This window comes from Cryptomeria japonica, chromosome 7 (assembly GCF_030272615.1).
Source record: "Cryptomeria japonica chromosome 7, Sugi_1.0, whole genome shotgun sequence".
In the NCBI taxonomy this organism is placed as follows: Eukaryota; Viridiplantae; Streptophyta; class Pinopsida; order Cupressales; family Cupressaceae; genus Cryptomeria; species Cryptomeria japonica.
The window spans coordinates 707,934,897-707,956,597 of NC_081411.1; the positions used below are offsets into that span (position 1 = coordinate 707,934,897).

Consider the following 21,701-nt stretch of genomic DNA (forward strand, 5'->3'; position numbering starts at 1 on the left):
CTTTGACAACTTTGACAACTTGAGCAACTTTGACAACAATTGAGCAACTTTGACAACAACTGAGCAAATTTTACATATTTTATCCAAATGAGCCCAAACTTTGACAACTTTGACCACAACTAAGCAACTTTGACAACAATTGAGCAACTTTTATATCTTTTATCCAAATGACCCCAAACTTTCACAAATGGCTTCAAATGATCATTAATGGTCCCAAATTACCTTATTTAGATAAAACAATGGTAAAACAAGATGAGAACCAAAATTTGACCATTGCGAGCATGAGGGTCCTCTCACACCACACACATTGACAAATATAAATGAAAGGAATCAAAAGCATCTGTTGATCATTACCATGGATCAAATCTGACCATTACCATTGAATTTCGTTTTCATTGAAACAAAGTGTTTTGTAGGGTTAATTCAATATTTTAGAAAGTTTATCAAATCATATTCCATGATTGCAATGTTTAATATCATAGATTTTTGTTGTTTATATTCATATTGTTGATTACATAGGCAAATATTCATTTAACTTTATAAAAGGGCAACCACCAAATACAACAAATACACAATAATGAACTCAATACAAGGAGTTTTGTTGGGTTAATTCAACATTTTAGAAAGTTTATCAAATCATATTCCATGATTGCAATGTTTTATATCATAGATTTTTGTTGTTTATATTCATATTGTTGATTACATAGGCAATTAATCATTTAACTTTATAAAAGGAAAGCCACCAAATACAATGAATACACAATAATGAACTCAATACACATTTATTGGATCAAATATCAATATTTATATATATCAAAAAAGACATATATGCCAAGTCAATACAAGTATTACAAAAATGTGGCATATGCCATGTCCAAATTGATATACAATAAAAATGTAGAATATATCTACATGTATTGGTCATTCAATGACCACAAACAACACTATATGATCCTATACTTGTGGTGGATCATCAAAATTGAGCCTCTTCAATGTAGTATGCGGCTCTGTAGATGGCTGCAAAACCACAATTCAAAAGCCAAGTTAGAATCCTTTTGTAGAAAATAGTTCACAATTATCAACATAACTATGCATTTAACTATAATTTCTTTGCAATAGAAATGTAGATTACCTCATCTGCTGATCTAGGATCTATTGTCTTCTCTGTCTTCTCCTTGTCAACCTTAAGAGTTCTCTTGAATACCTTCTTCAAAGGCTCCAAGTTATGGCCAAATCATGAAGGGGGCTATTATCGATTAAATACAATTAATACAATGTACTAACATATATACATAAAAAAAACTAAAAATATATAATATAGAGAACAAAAGTGTACCAGAGTCTGAGATGCTTCTCCAATAGACCAAGGAGGGCTCACCATTGATGGATTAGCTGTTGCTATTACTTGTACGAAAAATGATCAAAGATTAAATACAATTAATACAATAATAAGTATTGTAGGTTAAAAAAAATTAATGTAATATATCAAACAAAAGTGTACCAAAGCCTGAGATGCTTCTCTAGTACACGGAGGAGGGCTCACCATTGATGAAGCAGCTATGGATATGTCCTATATGAAAAAATGATAAGATTATAATTTATCACAAGTTCACATTTACACGTGTGTATAATCATCAAATCAAGAAAATAAAGTAGAGATACATACCTCCGCCCTCTCTCGATCCTCGGGTGTATCAGGTGCATTCAACATATCTACATAGCTCAATGGTTGTTGTACATATAAAACAAACAAAAAACACTAATCAATCTGCAAATCCCAACTAAGACAATTTCAACCTTTTCAAACAATTGTACAGCTAAAAATATGTTCAATTACCTTCTTCCCACATTTTGGTGTCCTCGAGTATTTCTTTTGCTAAGGATGAGGCCTAGAAACAGAGAGGGTACCCTAAAAAAACAAAATTAACATGAGATATTAGTACATATAATATTAAACATAATTTAACAAATCTAAAATGAAATGACAAGTTGCATATTCCATCAAAAGAATACATAAAATAAGGTGTACAAAATATGATACCGTATAGGCTTATAGGCCAAAATCGATCACGGAGAGTGTGACATCATCAATCTAGGACATTTGGTCCCCTGACAACACCTACAAACAAAAAATTGTCAAGCATTAAAGAAAGTTAGCATATCTTGTAATTTTTTGAATTCAAAGTGTACTATTCTATTTTAACATGTTACAAAATTTATACCTCAAATGTCGAAGTTGCTGCTATGGTAACTGCAAGAGGAATATCAGATACCACTACTACATCCTGAAATGCATATTATTTGTATCAATTTAAATTGATCTATAAATGAAAATTCATTTACAATTATAAATTTTAAGTGACTGATAAATAAAATTTTATGAATTCAAATCAATGCACCTATGTTTGCAAATGACTATCAAACAACATGTCGATCAACTCATCTGTTAGTGCCACATCCTTAGTCATGCGGGTTTGACATCTACTCCTGCAAATCATGCACAATTGGGATGTGGATCCATCTGTAGTGGCCTCATCATCCATCCCTGTGTATATCCCTGAGCAAGTGGCACGCACATGCTAAATGGGCTCACTAGCGCCACCTGCAACAACTAATGGTTCATCATCTGCTACAAGAGGGTGTTCTAACTATGTTCCATGCTGGATGATCACATCAATCAATGTTGTGGCCGCCTGAAGAGTTTGTAGCTCCATCAACTCTTTCAGGTCGACTGGGATAGTCAAATGCACCTTGGGTTTGGGTGCTAGGGGTGATGACTCTTCTGGGCTACTCGCCTTCGGGCTCTAGGTCTATCTTGGGTAGAGCCACCACCTCTACCATGGAACTCTCTCATGTCAAAATAATTAGGTAGCACATTGAGGACAAACTCACAGTATACTTTCCTCAAAAAATACAATGGCACCTCAAAATTATTACAAAGTAGTTTGTCAAAGACCATCCACCACCTCTGCCAAAAATGATTCTTCATCTACACATTGGTACAACTATGTATGGGAAACCTCTTTGCATTAAGAGATAAGGACTCACCAGTTATAGGATCAAGAAATAGGACACATATTTGTTGTTTACTAATGTTTCTTGTTTTTCACTCCCTCATATGATAAACCATTAGCATAATATTGACAACACCTATCCCTATAGTTTCCCCATTTTGTAATTTGAGTGGAAACTGCAGTGACACCACTAGCTAATGTTTCTAGGCTACTGGCGAGGGTTTTATGATGCTCAAGCTTAGATTTTTTCAATTTATTAATTAGTCTATTTATTTTAGTTGTGTTTTTCCCTAAATAATTAAGCAATTACTCCTATGTATCAGGTGTAAGGTCAAAAGAAGGAGCTGGAGGTGTATTCAGTGGGTTTTGTTCGGGGTTTTGAGGAGGTGCATCTTTTTGTTTTTGTTGTTGTGGATTTTAAGAATTTGGTTTGTGTAACAAAAAATAAAAAAAGATAATCAAAATAAATTAATTTAAATTCAAAACATAAAACAAATTGAACAAATGTGAAAGAAAAACAAAAATAAAGCAAAACCAACCTTGATCCATGGCATTTGGGTGAGAAAAGAGGGAGCTCATGCGTGGTTTAGCAAGAAAAAACCCAAATTATCAACTCGTGGCCGCATGAAAAACAAGACACGACCGGCCAAAGAAATTGATTTTATTGACAGGTACTGCGTACACGGTGCTTTAGGACTTAAAACTGTGTACGAGGTTCTAAGTCCTAAAGAACCGCGTATGCAGTTTTTATAAAGGAACCTCATACGTTCTTTTGTCTCTTTAGGCTCGGGGAGAACAAACCTTAGTGCATATGGGGTGATTTGAATTTTAAGTACCATGTTGCAGTGCCTATTTTTCAATTTTTTTTAGGTGTGTGTCCACTTTTTTGCACACCATCTTTGTGTACTTACCCAAAAGTACAAAAAAAAAAATCTTGCTTTTATGCATTGTGTGTTTACATTACATGCTTCAATGTTTCATTAGGTTGTTTCATTTCATTTCAATAGTTAGTATTTCTTTTCATTACAATAGTCACTATGTCAAATTTCTTTTTACAATAATTCAATGCTTTTGATGACCATTTGATAATGATGACCTTCCTTTGATGAGTCTTATAGTAGTTGTAGGGTCGTAAATTGTAACCTGGCGCAATTCACGTCTCATTCTGTTGGAGTCCAAGAACACCGAGAGGGGGCGATGAATCAATGTTCTACTAGAATATAAGATTTTAGCCTTATCAAAACATTCATTCATCAACCGGTAAACATAAATACATGTAACTGAAACAAATAATGCAAGCACATAAATGAGCACCATAACAAAGAGAGTTTATACATGGAAAACCTCAATGAGGAAAAGCCACGATGGGGTTTGTGACCCACAATATCAGTTCACTGGCCATATGAAGAGATATTACATATAATAGGGACCTGCACATGCAGGAAGGCACACTGCCTAGAGCACAGTGCTCATCACAAAGAGTCTCACTGACTACAATCACTTTCTAATATAAAACAACAAAACAGAACTCATATAATGCATCTGCTATGCCTGATTGAGTTATGGTTAAGGCTCTAACTGTTCCGGTTCTTAAACCCTAAACCCTTGCCAGAATAACATACACCTTATGAGTACCTTAGAAATCATCTATAGATCATTACAGAATATTACTTTTTCATACAAATGATCTCGTGTACATAAACTTCGCATGTCAGATCTAATCTCCAATGTTATATCTTAAATGACCTAATGGACTGACTCATATACCCTTACAAACATTTATGCCATATGTCGGCTTACATAAAAAATGATAACACATGTCGGCTCATTACAAATACATATGAATTATAAAATTCTTTTCCAGTGTACTATCCTTTGCCAGATTTCCAAGTGATGTAGGCTTCCCATACCAGTACCTAGTTTGTCGGTTACCATGAAATCCTTGATGTTGATGAAGTGTCTATTGGTGCTGGTGAACCAAAATATGTTGCCAATGTTGTCATCAATGACAACATAAGAAACCAAATGAATGTCAATTGCCAACAATCTCCCCCTTTGGCATTGATGTCAATAATCATGTGAAAAATGGTTTCTATCTGCCTTGTCGATCCTAGAATGTGATACTGCTCCCCCTAAGCTATATATTCCATCTGAAATCTAATCCATACATATTTCTCTTTTTATTTTTTCCACATACACAACTCCCCCTTTGGAATCAATGCCAAAAACCGGTACAAATAATGAATAAATCAATGAAATTCTGTACAGGGGAATGTCTCCAAAAATTACTTGCTGGAGTTGAATAAGCTTGAAGATTTTTGGGTAAGCATTCTTCAAAAACTCCAAGTATGTATCCCAAATGGATTTGAATGTCCCTGAAATTGACACAAGTCCATTTAGGGCATATGCATGAAATTATTGCTCCTTGAGTTCTTCCAGTTTGGACTTTCCCAACATATCTATACACTCCTTCTTATGTACATACATTGTGTCCAACTGAGGACTCACTAACCCTCTGAGCTCCTTAGCTCTCCGTATGATTATGTCTCTATCTCTTTCAAGAGCTAAAACCTGGACTTCTAATAACAAAATTTGACTATCTATAGATGTGGTTAAAGAATTTACTCCATCAAATTTATTTACAATGCCTGCAATTATATTTTGAACATCTTTAATGCTTTTGTCTATACCTGTTGTGAGTAAACTTGAATTTTAGCATACCCAGTAAATATTTGTACATAGCATCAAAGCATTATCTATCATTTTCAGTCTATCAGCTATCTGTACCTTATCTGATCAATCAACTAATTAAAAGTGTCCCTCTTAGCTTGAGAAAACTGGTCTAGAGCATGCCGGTTAGAGATCTGCTTGAGTGATTGAAATTCCTTTGAAATATGCTTAGTCAACATCTTGAGCTTTCTGTATGGACTTGTTCCCTTATCAATTTGGCATTTCGGGACTAACTGGTGAAGGATTGGAATGGAATGCTCAATTATTTTCTTTTCCTCAGTCCTTTCCTTGATCATTTTCTGAGCTACAATCATCGTGAGTTCAGTTGAACTCATCTCTATTATGCTCTTCTGGTCAACATTTGCAGTGGTAATTGCCAACAATGTAGTCCTAGCTGCTGGTTCCCTAATGGATTCGTCTCCCTTTTTCTCTGATGATTGTGTAGGAATACTTATCTTAGTTTCCTTTTCCTTCTCTCCTTCCTGATTTTTCTCTTCATCTTTCTCTTCCAGTTTGTTTTGTCCTATATCATCTTCTTTTGCACCGGTGGCTTTGCCACTTGGTGCAACATCTGTTAGTGCCAGTTCCACATTTTCTGTATCCATAACCTGTTCATTCTGATCCGGAGGACTATTTTCCTCAATATCTATAACCTATTCAATATGTACACTAGCCTTCTTTGCCTGTATCTCCTGTTTATTCTATACATTTGCTTCTACCAAAGATTCTGGATTCATTTCCTTGGCATCTTTCAAAATTGTGGATGGGCTATCCACTACACCTTTGCCTTTGCCATCAACCAGGATGTCTGAAGTGTCAGACTTAGGATAAGCTTCCAGTGATGTAAAGAAATCAAGGTTGTCAACAAAGAATTTAACCCATGCCTCATTGGTTTCACTGATTATGTCTTTGACTCTACCAGCCATAAGGCTAACTATCTTGTGTCTACTTCTGAAAATTGTTCTATTTGCAGTTTCAAGGCACCTATCCATCTAATTGAACCACAATTATTTAATAAAGCTTGAATATTTATGTGTTGGTCTTCCTCCATATCAGATAATATTCTAACATTTAGATTTCTATACAATTGTGTCGGTATTTGCTTTGCAATCTCTAATAAAGCCTTCTTATATATGTCCAAATATAACAAAATAGCTTACTCAATTTCTTTTTGTTCATTATCATCCAAATGTTCATAATAATGTGAAATGTTCTTCAACATACCATCCTGTGTTATCTCATCTATTAATTCAGCACAAGACATAGGTGAAATGATAGTTATATTACTGGTTTCAATAGCTTCATCTATGTCTTCCTTCTTCTTCTTCTTGCCGGATGATGCAGGAGTTTCTTTCACCAGCTTTTTCTTCTGAGTAGGCTTCCTTTTAGCTAGCTGACTTGCCGGTATATTAATGGTTACCTTCTTTTCCAGCTACTTCCTTGTCTTCTCATGAGCTTTCTCCTTTGGATCTTCTACCTTCTTTCTCTGCACCCTTTTGAAAGATAGAGGAATTTCATCCTCAATCTCAGTATCGGAATTAATTGGTGCAAGGAGAGCTTAAAGTTGTTTCCTCTTCTTGACTTCTTTGGCTGATGATGCATCAATTATAGTCTGAATGTCTTTTGAGACCTTTTCAACAAATTGACTAACTTTCTTCTACCGCCTCTCTCTCTTCTTCTGATTTAATTCAATTTTCACTTCAAATTCTTTTTGCTTTGTTGTTCCAAAAGATTTTTCTGATTCATCTGTTGGTGCATCAATTAGAATCGTAGGATATGCATCCAAGATGCTTGCATCTACCTCATAACCCATTTCCTCAATCCATATCTTTCGGGGTATTACAACTTCCATAAGAGTTTCATCCTTTTTCACCATGAAACAAATTTTAGTTGAGTATTTCTCAACTATGTGCTTTGGAATTCTTTCCCTTGACTTCATGGCTTTTTGAAATGATTTGAAGTATCCCCAAACTTTGTCATCTCTTAAGTTCCCCAAACCGGTGATAGCACCCTTAATCTTCCTGCCTACCTACCGATATATCAAAGGCCCATTCCATTTTTCCCCCGATATCTCATTCAAGAAGGAAAACATTAAGCACACTAACAGATTTCCATGCCAGAAAAAATCCTTTCTTTTCACCCATAATCTTGCCTAAGTTCATAATCAACTCTTCTTTCATCCTTCTTCAACATTTGATATGCAACCAAAATGCAAGAGCTAGAAATAGAGTTAAGTTGGTTAGATTGGGTTACCTTGTAACCTATAATCATATTGATGAATTTGACATCCTTATCAGTAATGGTATTGACTCTCATTGACCAATTATCAGAGGTTGCACCTGTGAGCTTGTTGACCTAATCATTTGATATCTTCTTCTTTGGTTTTTGATCTATCTGAGGTAAGCCGGTGATGGCCCTGATTGCTTCCTTGGTGATCTTATGGGGTATTTCCAACAAAATAAATTCACCATGAACTCTACTCAGCACGTACCTGATTATTTTATCCTCAAACTCAGGAATATCCAAGATTTTGGTTAACCCTAGGTCTACAATATGCTTGAATTTGGGCTTGATGATTCCATAGTCATTCAATAGTTTAGATATGTACATTGAATTTATCTTAGTTGTTCCCAAGTACTCTAGGTTGCAGTGGATGTAAGCTTTGTCATCCTCGACATAAACCACGCCTTCAGGAACCCTCGAAAAAGCACCGACTGAATCATCCAGAGTTGCAATATGTGGACATATCTTGAATATTGGTCTTGGACGGTCCTTAATCTCTACTACAGTAGGATTTGCAATGAAAATAGAGACATAAGAAGAACTAGCCTCCATTTCAAATGATTGAATTATGAAAAATACTTGGAAATAGTTGTCGGTGACAAACCCTAGATATCTCCTTCGAATGTAGTTGAAATATCTGATGGTTGCTTCTGATCGCTCTGAATCACCTCTGACTCGCTCTATATTGCTCTGAATGCAAGGTGAACATGCTGAAGAGAATTCTTCCTTTTATCCTTCAAAAAACCCTAATTCTCCATTGACATAAATGCCTTCCGGTGAGACAAACCCGATCTCGATTCAATATATATATGCTGGATAAACTTCTCAAAAGTCTGGAACTTCCTTCCAGATATCTTTCCCAAGGGATATGCAGGATTTTCATGAAATTTTCCTACCCCTAAGGAATCTACCTCAGTTGCCGGATGAGATTCCTGTCGGTGTAGGAACATTCTACTCTGTCGGTTGTGTATCTAGAGCAGTTTTGCCTCCCGATTGATCATCTAACTTCCCGAACCATCTCTTGGTATGATCATGCCAGATGTCATTGATCTTTTCCTTTCCTTTATCATTTGATCCATCATTGCTAACTGGTAGATTTTTGCTTCTACAAAACTTGGCTACGTGTCTAGTCTTGTTGCATGCATAGCATGTAAAATTGTTCATTTGAATTGCTTTTCTATATCCAAAATAATTGATTCACTTGCATTGATTAGCCATATGTCCAAAATTTCCACATGCATGACATTTTACACTCATTCTACAATATTATATCTTATGACCATACTTATTGCATTTGGAACATTGACCAGGGGCAGAGTTATAATTCTAATTTGTTCTACTTCTACATTGTCTAGCCATATGACCAAATTTATTACAAACAAAGCATATACCATTAAATTTGTGAGCATTGAATTGTCTACCGATGTCTTCCGGTTCCAGTTGTTCAGATCATTCTCCTTACCAGATGTATGATCTTCATTTTTAGTACCATATCTTTGACCTTGTTCAAATTCAAGTTCTATGGAGTCTTTATTCTGCCTTTGGCTCTCTAGTAACTCATTAAGCTATGCTAAACTAGCCTTGAATTTGTCCTTATAGTCATTTTCAATAGTTAGATCATCTCTTAGGATTGTCATCTGTCTTTCAAGTTCTTGTTCATTGTTTTGGAATTGACTAATTATGTTCTTAACACCATTTTCATGAGATAACCTAATGCATTCTTTAGATCTGTCATTCAATGATCTAGCAAAGTCTTCTTCCTTTTTCTTTCTATCTTCATTTTCTTTTGCCATCCTCATAGTTAGGGCTTGTGTTTCATTCTTCATAACTTCATTTTCTTGACTCATCTTCTGACATAGGTTCTTTAGAGTGTCCTTTTCTTCATCATCTTTATCTTGAAATTGTTCCCATAGTTCCTTCCTTTTGGCTTGAGCACTAGATAGCTTTTCTTGTAGAGTGATAATGAATTCTTTTGCAAATCTAAGTTCATCTTCCAATATTATGTTCTTAACTTTTTTAGCTTCAAAATCTTCAAGAGAAACTTCAAGCTGCTGTCTGAAACACATCTCCATGGATTTCAGATTCAAGATCTCCCTCAATCGGTTAGGTTTCCTCTGACGCACAAGACTCTGATACCAATTGTTGAAATCCAAGAACACTGAGAGTGGGGGGGGGGAGGGGTGGGTTAATCAGTGTTCTACCGAAATATAAGATTTTAGCCTTATCAAAACATTCATTCATCAACTGGTAAACATAAATACATGTAGCTGAAACAAAAAATGCAAGCATATAAATGAACACCATAACACAAAGAGTTTATACGTAGAAAACCTTTATGAGGAAAAGCCACAGTGGGATTTGTGACCCACAATATTAGTTCATTGGTCATATGAAGAGATATTACATATAATAGGGGCCCGCACATGCAAGAAGGCACACTACTCATCACAAAGAATCTCACCAACTTTAATCACTTTCTGATACAAAACAACAAAACTGAACTCATATAATGCATCTGATATGCCTGATTGAGTTCCGGTTAAGGCTCTGACTATTCTGGTTCTTAAACCCTAAACCCTTGCCAAAATAACATACACCTTATGAGTACCTTATAAATCATCTATAGATCATTACAGAATATTGCTTTTGCATACAAATGATCTCGCATACATAAACTTCGCATGTCAGATCTAATCTCCAATGTTATATCTTAAATGACCTAATGGGCTGACTTATATACCCTTACAAACATTTATGCCATATGTCGGCTTACATACAAAATGATAACACATGTCGGCTCATTACAAATACATATGAATTATAAAATGCTTTGTCGATGTATTATCCTTTGTCGGATTTCTAGGTGATGTCGGCTTCTCATACCAACACCTAGTTTGCCGATTACCATGAAATCCTTGATGTCAGTGAACTAAAATATGTTGCCAATGTTGCCATCAATGACAACATAAGAAACCAAATGAGTATCAATGGCCAACACATTCTCGTGCTCCTACTTTAGTGTTCCCCATCCTAGTTCTCCTATAGGTCCGTTTTGGCCTTTTTACTCCAAATAAGATGGCACTTGGCTATATGGATGAGGGGACCCCATCTTGGGAATATGCCCTCTTAAATCCAACCTTGTTTTCCTCTTTTTGGGAGGGAAAGAGGACTTGGGTACCCCTATTTAGACCAAGGTGCCCTAGGCACCATGGGCCCCCTTAAACATGTCCCATTTCAAACAGGTTGGGGCACTTTCCCTCCCTGACAAGTTTTGGTCCTTGTGGCTTAGTTTTGAGCGTTGTAGGTTAGTCTAATTGGTAATTTATCTAAGGAACCCTATATAAAGACATGCTATCACTTCATTTTGAATAGAAGACTCTAAGAGCCATTCATAGCATAATTGAGATAATTATAAGCATTCATCATCAATCATTCTCAAGCATTCAAGCCATCATTTCATCCCACCATATTCTTCAAGCATCATGGAACAAATCACATCAATTCCCATGCAAACATGTGTGTTTGATTAGTTCATGTTCATGTTGTGTGAAGTAATGTTATTGCATCAATATTTGTGATCACATTCAAAGAGCATTGCATCATCAACTTCAATCAATCATTATAGATCCGAGGTATATCATTCAACATCTACTTTAGCATTTACAATTCTTATTTCAATTCAATTCAAGGTTAATTCCTAAATCGAGGTTTAACTTGAGGCAAACCCCCATCAACAACCCTATTTGTTTATTTCTATGTGCAAGAAATTATCTCAGGAGCCGTGGGTGAGGAATTTGGAAGAGTGGGTGATGACAATCATGCTCAACTTTTGAAGGCTTGAAAAGCAGAGGACCCAGATGATTATCTTCCCTTAGTCCCAATAATTTTTGATGACCTTATGACAGTGGATTTTTTGCATAATCTTTATTTTTAAAAAATCAAGTTTGTTTGCCCTTGATATTTAGAGGACCAGAGTGACCTACTCGCCCTGGTCCCAAAAATTTCATCTAAACTTTTTGTAACACTTTCTGATCCATTTTCCCTCCTCAGATCTAATTTTACAACTCCATTGTTTGTCCTAGATCTAGCATTGCAATTCAACCTCAATTCAAATTCATTTTTCAACTCAAATAAGGAGGAATTAATTTGATTTGTATTAAATCCTTTTAGAATTGGATCAATCAAATCCAATTCCCTCCTCAATGTAAGTTTGGTCTGAAGTGAAGTTAGTGGTCTTATCAATCTAAGTTGTGAAGCCCTCATTCCAACACCTTATAGTAGTAATGACCTTGATATGTTATATTAAGATCTTGATGACTTTATCTCTACCAAGCCATCCTCTATGACTCCTGATCATGAAATATTCCTTGAACAATAATCAAGTGATCAATAATATGGCAAACATTTTTCATTCTCCACTATCACAACGCTCTGTGTGGTTGAATATATTAGCTTTAGGTCTCTTCCCAAGTTGACTTTTGCATCACCACAAACAAATTTGCTTGCAAATCATTCACATACACATCTCACACAATTCACTTCCCATCCATACTCAATTCATCCTTCTGCACATCTTATGTATGAGATACAACATTGAAATCCTAATCAAGGGCTTTCCTAAAACTAAATAATAAATATTACACAAAATAAGTCACTCAGACAAAAAATACTTAGACTAGTCAACTCCAAGAGAAAGAGGGAACCAAAACATATCATTACATCATCCCATGAACAATTCAAAAATTCACACATGTTGGCAAATATTCCAAAAGACATTACAAAAGATAACATGTAGATATAATCAACCAGTTAGTCATATAATCACTTCCAATGCAAAATATTCCATGCGGATCTTCACAAACCAAAGTGAGACCCAAATAATCGTTTCAACACATCTTCTAGCACATATGCAGACCAAAAGAAATTGATCCACTAACCTGCAATGCAATTAATAACATATTTTAAGGGCATCAAAAGCATTCCAAATGACCCTGAATACAAGATGATACAATCAATACCAAAAGAGTATTTGGATAAAACTCTATCCAAATAACCAAGGTTTGACAAAGCATATTCAAACTAATATCCATTTCGATAACCAAGTTTGACATAAATGGCAACTATACAAGATCATTCTTCTAACAATCTCCCCCCTTGTCATTGATAACAACACCAATAAATCAAGTCATCAATACGAATGAAAAATCTATTAATATCACAACAACTCTCCCCCTTTGGCAATAATGACAAAGGATGCATAAAGATAAACAAAAACATACTGACAACTCACAACCACTGCTCCCCCTAAGAGCAACAACAACATCAGTCCAAGAACAAAGATAAGCACTAAGTCTTCCCTGGAAAGATGCAACACCAAAACTACATCTAGTTGGAAGGAGGGGCAATAACCCCTAAGTTCTATATGAGATACTCAAAAGTATCCTTTTTCAATGCCTTCGTAAAAATATCTATTATCTACTCTGATGTAGAAATGTATTCCAGCCAGACTTCCTTTTCAACAACCTTCTCTCTCAAGAAATGATAATGAATTGAAATGTGTTTAGTCCTTGAATGCATAACTATATTATTTGAAATGTTTATAACACTGGTATTATCACACATAATAGGAATAGCTTCATCATATACAACTTTGATAACCTTAAGTGTCTACTTCATCCATAAAACTTGAGTACGGGAAGATGCTACAACAATAGATTCAACTTTAGCAGTAGATAATGATATGGATTCTTGTTTCTTACTCATCCATGAAATCAGTTTGTCTCCCAAAAAGAATGCTCCACCACTTGTGTTCTTCCCGTCATCAATACTTCTGGCCTAATCAACATCTATATACGCCTTCAACATGAAATCTCAATCTTTCTTGTACCATAGGCCAAATTCCTGAGTTCCTTTCAATTATCTGAAGATCCTTTTCACTGCTTAATCATGAGTCTTCTTCAAACTAGCTTGAAATCTTGCAAAGAAACATATAGCCTACATAATATTTAGTCTATAAGCAGTAAGATACAATAGTCCTCCAATAATATATTTGTACTTCTTTGATAAATATCTGAAGATACATCATATTTACCTAACTTGCATCCAATAGCTAAAGGGGTAGTAACAAGTTTACAATTCTCTATATAAAACTTCCTCAACATCTCTTTAACATACTCAACTTGAGAAATAAAAATTCCATCTTCCAACTGAGTAACTTGAAGCCCAAGGAAAAATGACATTTCTCCAAACATAGACATCTCAAATTATTTTTGCAAATTTCTTCTACAAAATCTTTGCACAAATTATCAATTCCTCTAAAGATAATATCATTGAAACATAAACAATAAAAATCAACAACTTAGTACATCTTCAACCTTAAAATAAAGATTGCTATCAACAATACCTTTCTTGAAATTCTATTGTAAGGAATATTTGTCTAGTCTTGCATACCACGCTCTATGTTCTTGTTTAAGTCCATACAATGTCTTCTTTAATATGCAAACCATGTCCAGATTATCTAACAGTCTAAATCCATTTGGTTGTTCAATGTACACTTCTTCTTCCAGTTCTCCATTAAGAAATGCTGACTTAACATCCATTTGGTATACTCTAAAGCTCTTGCAGGCAAAAAATGCAAGAAACATTCTGATAGCTTCCATCCTAGCAACATGAGAAAAAGTTTATTCAAAATAAATACCTTCTAGCTTAGAATAGCCTTTACATACTAATCTTGCCTTGTTCCTTGTTCCTTTTCCTTGTTCATTCAATTTTTTCTAGAACGCCCACTTCATTCCTATCACAGTCTTGTCCATCATTTTAAGTACTAGTTCCCAAGTCTGATTCTTTTGTATCTGATTCAATTCTTCTTCCATGGATTTAACCCAACTTTCTTCTTTGCTTGCTTCTACATATAGATTAGGTTCAATGAAAGAAAACAACAATTAGTTTACTCATTTACCTTTATAACACTTCTTCTTATCTAAACTCCTTTATTCTTGTCTCCAATTATTTGATCTTCTGAATGATTCTTCTGCACATATTTTGGGGTCTTAATTGTTTGTTCCACTTATTCTCCATCATCTTCTTCTACCTCATCTAGTTTCTCCTTATTTATTCCTTCTAGAGGTCTCTTTTCCTCCACAACAATAGGTATGATCTCAAATTCAGTCTCCTGAATAGGTTTCAGGACAATTTGATCCCATGCTCCACATACTTTCACATTTGTACCCTCCACTGCCTTGTTCAATCTTTTATTGTAACAATGGTAGGTCTTGCTATTCATAACATATCTCAAGAATATTTCCTCATCAGCTTTGGTATCAAACTTTCCAAGATCATTCTCATCCCTTTTGATACAACACTTGCTTACAAAGATTTTAAAATATTTTATAGTAGGTGGTCTTCCATACCACAACTCATAAGGCATCTTTTTATGATTGATCTTTATCTAAACCTTATTAAGAATGTAAACAACAATATGCACAACTTCTTTCCAATAAAAATTAGCCAAGTTAGCATCTTTCATCATAGTTATAGCCATCTCAATAACAGTTCTATTCTTCCTTTCTACCACACCATTTTTTTGAAGGGTTCTTAGAGCAGAAAGATGTCACCTTTTACCATTGAGTCTGCATGTTCTCGTAGGACCACATAAATCAATGTGAATTATCTCCAACGGATGTGATGTAGAATACTCCTTGTTCGTGAAACTTCTCCTTGCTTTTGTTTCTAACTGGCATTCCCTACACACAATGTCAATAGGTTTGATTAGTTTACGAATGACTCTAAACTATTTCCAACATAAAGCTAATAGAATATTTAAATGTTACTAGAATTACAAGTTGGGTTTAGCACCTCTGTGTATCTAAATCATAAATTAAAGATTAAAAGCATTAAAATAAGCATTATTTTGTTAGATTTTATTATAAATGTAAGACAATTTAATATTATTAAGAAAACTAATTGTTTGGCATCTACAACATATACATACATTCATGCATATGACAAGGTGAACAATAAAATGTATGGAGGTAATTGTATTTCAATACAAAATCTTACCAATAAAATATTTGGAACACTCATTTATAAATGGAGTCTTGAAATTTTTCACATATAGAAAATGATGATGAAAAATAGTCGAGTAAATGAAAAAAAAGAAAGAAAGAGATTAAAACTAATCTATTTAAGAAAGAGATTGAAAATAACAATAGTGTGTCCCACATTTTATTTTAAGTAAAAAATTCAAAATTAACAAATTTTCAATTATGAAGAGGCAATATGAAGATGGTTGTTAACAAATTTGTACCATTTTAATGATAAGAACAACTTGAATGTCAATAAAATATCATTTTCTTAATAATTAAAAAATTGATAATTAATAATTAAAAATTGACTATAATTTAATATGAAGTTTTTTTAAAATATTACATTGTACTTATTAAACATCACAATAAATAGTCAAATAGTCAAACAATAATTGTACACCTTATCCACATTAAATAATTGTAAATGATTTCCTATTTTATTGATCCAAATTTACTTTTATTTATTAAATTAAATAATATTTAAAACTAATTCAAATACTCTACATTTAAAATATTTTCTCAAATATTTTAATATTATACAAACAAAATTCATCTTTAAAAAATATTTTGAGAGAGACCATTTTGTTTATAGATTGCTCCAATCTATAGCTTTTTTTTCATTACTTTTATTTTGTACAAGGTATACTTACAGATGAAGGAAATGAAAATGGAGCTGGATCCTTTTATGATCCAGAACGATCTGTTTTAAACAGATCTCATAAAATTTGAAAACGGGGTCACTCAATAAAAATCTACATAACAAGCTATTATTTTGGTAGTCATGGCTTTTATACACTAAAATGGAATTCAATCCTCTCTCACAGTCGAAAATCATAAAATACATCATCCTCTGCTCAATACCTGCGCACAAAAAAATTACCCTTCCTTTTTCCACTGCTTCCATTAAAACCTGAGAAGGTAATCTCTACTAAATGGTAGACTACTTTTGTTGAGATTTTCCACTACTAAATGATCGTCCCTCTCGAGAGGTGAAAGTCGAGGTAAATGATTGTCCCTCTCGACAGTTGGATGTCGAGGTAAAAGAAAATCCTACACTTCGATATGAACTTTTGCTCCCTTCGCTCGTCTCATATGGATCTAAACTAGGAAGAGACGCTTCCCCTTCAATTATCTGCAATACCTGTCTGATGGTGGGTCTTGCCTCTGGCCTAGAATTGCAGCACAGCAGTCCTAATTTCAGCACTTTCTCCATCTCATCTTCAACATATTCACCATCAAGTTTGGGATCTGCTGCATCCATGAGCCTGCCTTTCGCATGGAGGTCTCTCACCCAGTCCAGCATGACAATCTGGGAATCATCGAGAGAGGGATCCAAAGGCTTCCTCCCGCAGGCAACCTCCAACATTAAAATACCAAAGCTGAACACATCTGCACAGGGATCGGCCTTTCCTGTGTGTACGACCTCCGGTGCGATGTACCCAAGCGTACCTATAACTCTGTAGTTTGTGGGTCTCCTGAATGCTCGTACAGACGAGCAAGCCCGAAGTCCCCCAGCTTGGCATTGAGTTCAGAATCCAACAAAACGTTGCTGGATTTGATGTCTCTGTGCACTACAATTTTCTCCCACCCTTCATGAAGATACTCCAATCCTGCACCCACGTCCCTCAGAATTCTGTACCTCTGAGCCCATTCAAGCAGGCTCTTTGTCTTGTGAAATATCATCTTCTCCAGGCTTCCATTTGGCATGTAGTCATACACTATGAATAACTTTGCTCCCCTCCTGCAGTAACCTCTGATTTGTACAAGATTCCGGTGCTGTAAGCGCCCGAGACTTGAAATCTCTGCTATGAATTCTTTCAGGCCTTCTGCACTCTCTCTAAAGATAGATTTTACAGCAATTTCCTGGCCATTAGTAGGGAGCACTCCTTTGAACACCTGTCCGAAGCCTCCAGAGCCCAGAACTTGATCGTCTCGGAAGCCCTTGGTTGCAATATGTAATTCTTTGTAGTCAAAACGGTGAGGCCAATACTCCATCTCCCATTCTTCTCTAAGATCTCTGTACTTGTTTCTCTTCCACCGAAAAACTGCCGCTGCAACCAGAATCAACACGAAAAGTACCAGAGTTGTAGTAATAGCAGTTATAAGTCTTAAGTTGGATTTCTTGCGTTTAATAAGGGATGGAAGATGAGATACATCCAGCTCAGGCGCGGATCCATTTGTGCTGAAGCTCCAAGCGAGGACACAGTGGTCTTCAGCGACGGCTCCTGTTGATGCAGAGAAACCAACATACATTTCTTCTTTGAAGATGTTGGACAGAGTCATAGTTTTGAGAGATACAAGAGGCTCTTTGGGTCGAAGAGAACCGGCTTCTATTATTGTAACATTCAAGTGCTGCTAGGTATGATCGTAATCGATCCACGCCTGAATATTCTGTCCACTATTGAGATCTAGTTCATGAAATTGGTTGCCAATCCTGTAGCCGGCAGTTTCAGACTTTACCGATTTGAGGTCGTTGAGATCCACACCCACATGATTGTTGTTGATGTCTTTGACATCGCTGCTTTCGACTGTGTCGAACTCAATGGCAAAGACATGATTGTCAGGGTTCCCAATGTTTGAATTATTCAACAATCCGAGGTACTGTGTTGATGAATTTTCCACAGGTGACTTGCTGGGCGTTATGATAAAGGCCATTCCATGCCCGCTGCGTGAAGGATCGGAAGAATAAGGAACCATGGCGAATACGAAGGTGGTGCTGAATGATGAGCTCGTATTTTTGCAACTTGGATCTTTCATCCGCACAGGTTGAGGATATAAAACACGGCCAGACAAGCGTTGTGATTGATTGGTGAGGCAGAAAGCACCGGAGTGGATTGAAGAATATTCAACCTGATAAAGGGTGGATGCATTAAATTTGTTGAAGAGGAAGCTTGTCTGGGCATGTGTTGGAAGAAATACATGTAGCACAAGAATCACTAGGATACACACAGACATGGTTCTCAGTTTCTATCTGCAAAAAAAACACTTGGAATGGCTCGTAAGGTTGCACGCGAGAGAAAAAGAGTTGAGGCCTGCCAAGAGTGAAACCTACAACACATGGGACATTCAGATAAAGTCAAGATCAACAAAGATGCTTATAGTCACACTTGTAGTAATGAGAATGACTTTAATAGTATTATAATGGCACGTGTTTCTGAGAATGACTTTAATAATATTATAATGGCACGTGTTTCTGACCGTTAAGTATTATAGTTTATTTTCAGAATATCCAAGTACTACTTTATATTTAGATATATAATGTAAAGTCTCAATGGCCCGTTTTTCAACAATGATAGCATTTGTTTTCAACTTTTCTATAAATAAGTTTTATGTTTGATAAATTTTGTGAAAAAAATAGAATCTTAAAAGATCAAGTTAATATTGTGGAGATTTATATTAGTAGAAATAAAGTTGGTCAATAACAATTTTACATTTTAACCTTATTCAAAATAATAAATAATTATCTAATTTATATTAATTAAATTTTGGTTGAAATAAATGTGATTTAAAAATATCTATCTTAAACATTTGAAAATCATCTAAGTATGATATTGCTATCAAGATTCAACTGTGTAATTTTCGAGTCAAACTCATTGACCCATGTTTCATGAGTAGTGGTTCACAAGAACCCATCTCACATGAGAATGAATGGTCCACTTAGCACTTATTGCATCACTAGGTGAAGCATTGGTCCTTCCCATGAGGCCACCATCCCAGTACTACTCCAACTCAAGCACACTTTACCATAGAGTTTCCTCCAAGGTCAAACCCACTTAGCTTGCAAGTCCATTTGCAAAACTTTAAGCAAGTGTTGTTCTTTATGAAGCATTCATCATAGAGCCCCTTTAGCTCATCAATAGATAAGTAAGAGATATTTTTCATAGCAAGTCAAAGTATGATATTGCTATTAGGATTCAACTATGTAGTTTTTGAGTCAAACTCATTAACCCATGTTTTATGAGTAGTGGTTCACAAGAACATAGGTCAATGAGGTTGACTCAAAAACTACATAGTTGAATCGTGATAGCAATATCATAATTTGAATTGCTATGAAAAATATTTCCTACTTATCAATCATCTAAGTGTAAAATTTTAACTCATAGTTATTTTAACTGAAATTTATTATTTAATGTTCATTGCAAGATTTTTTTGGTTAAAATAATTTTGATAAGGTAATAGTAGGATAATTGTTACTACAAATGATATTGGGATATAACTAAAAGAGAAAACATATCTTTTAGTATATTTATTATCATTTCAACAACCTACCTAAACCTAAATTCGTCTATCATACCAATGGTATGTTTTCAATAGAACAATAGTAAACACTCATAAGAAAAGTACCTTGTACATACCTCAATATTCTCAAGTCACTACCATCGAATTTAAAACCTTGGGAGAACTAGAAAACTTCAAAATCAAACACACACACAAAAAAAAAAATATACGCCTAAGTGTAAATCAAGTACACATAGTTTCTAATAAGTTGCTTGTACAAGGTAGGATCAAAATATTCATCTTCTATATCCTTTCTCAAATTAGATGCTAAAGTAGAGTAGAAGAAATTTCATAATCTTTTATCCTATTCTTTGTCAATAAGTCATTACCATACTTGATTTGAGATATAAATTCCATATCCTTTTTTCCATACCTAGATGCCAAGAAGGTAGTGCAAAAACAAAAGACTTTCCATCTAAAATATCTTTCAAATTTAACTTTTATGTCATTAATTTTATGCATCCTATTTCGTTTGATGGTATAATCATAGAAATAGATCGTAATAACGATCTTTCCACCTTCATCAAGTTGTTTCACATACAAGCTTGAATCTTGAGTAATATTATGGAAACCTTGAGTCTTCAAATGCTCCTCAATCTTTACATACCAAGCCCTTCGAGCTTTCTTCAACTCATAGACACACTTTCCTAACTTATAGACTAAGTGTTGTCCTAAATTATTAAACACACGTGGTTGATTCACAAAAAACTCTTCATCAATTTTTTCATTCAAAAAGACATTATTAGCCATAATTTGTTGAGAAAATCACTTGAAATGAATTGCAAAGATTCTAATAGTCCTAATATTATTGAAAAATAATATTTTATAGTATTTTTAATTCTTCCATTAAAATTCAATTTAATATTGTAAAACCACTTATATTTTAGCATATTCCTTCCCTTTTCTAGTCCACCAAATACTAGGTTTAATTCTATATGAAAGAGTCATAATCATCCTACATAGTGTATTCCCATTTTTTTTAGCCTTATTAAAGGCTTGATGATCATCAGTTTCCATGATTATGTTCTTTGGGAAAAGTTTAATTATCAGGTCCTTTGATAAATTCTTAAAGGTTCTCAATCTTTCTAGGGTGACTAGATTCATTAATTATAGTGGAGATTTCTTTTGAATTTTCATGAATTTAAAATGCACAATAGGATACATCATTAATATTTTTACTTTGAGGGATAAAATTTGGTAGCAACTCATTATATCCTCAAACCCTTCATTAATCTCAACATTCCTATTTGTGAAAATTTTATCCACATTAAGATCATACATCATCATCCTTTCTTTTGATCATTATAACTAA

At 34.7% G+C, this 21,701-nt stretch overlaps 1 protein-coding gene and 1 pseudogene across 1 annotated transcript; both read right to left on the reverse strand.

The window, feature by feature from the left end:
* Nucleotides 1-17,051: 17,051 nt before the first annotated feature.
* Nucleotides 17,052-18,394, reverse strand: LOC131040237 (L-type lectin-domain containing receptor kinase SIT2-like; annotated as a pseudogene).
* Nucleotides 18,395-18,466: 72 nt separating this feature from the next.
* On the reverse strand, nucleotides 18,467-18,808 carry LOC131856964 (lectin-like protein At1g53070). Its single transcript, XM_059208931.1, has one exon. The coding sequence runs from the start codon at nucleotides 18,806-18,808 to the stop codon at nucleotides 18,467-18,469; it is 342 nt and encodes a 113-aa protein (XP_059064914.1).
* Nucleotides 18,809-21,701: the final 2,893 nt, after the last annotated feature.

What these genes read in the sequence shown, in the direction of transcription:
- LOC131856964 (XM_059208931.1), bottom strand. Translation starts at nt 18,808, where the DNA reads ATGGTTCCTTATTCTTCCGATCCTTCACGCAGCGGGCATGGAATGGCC.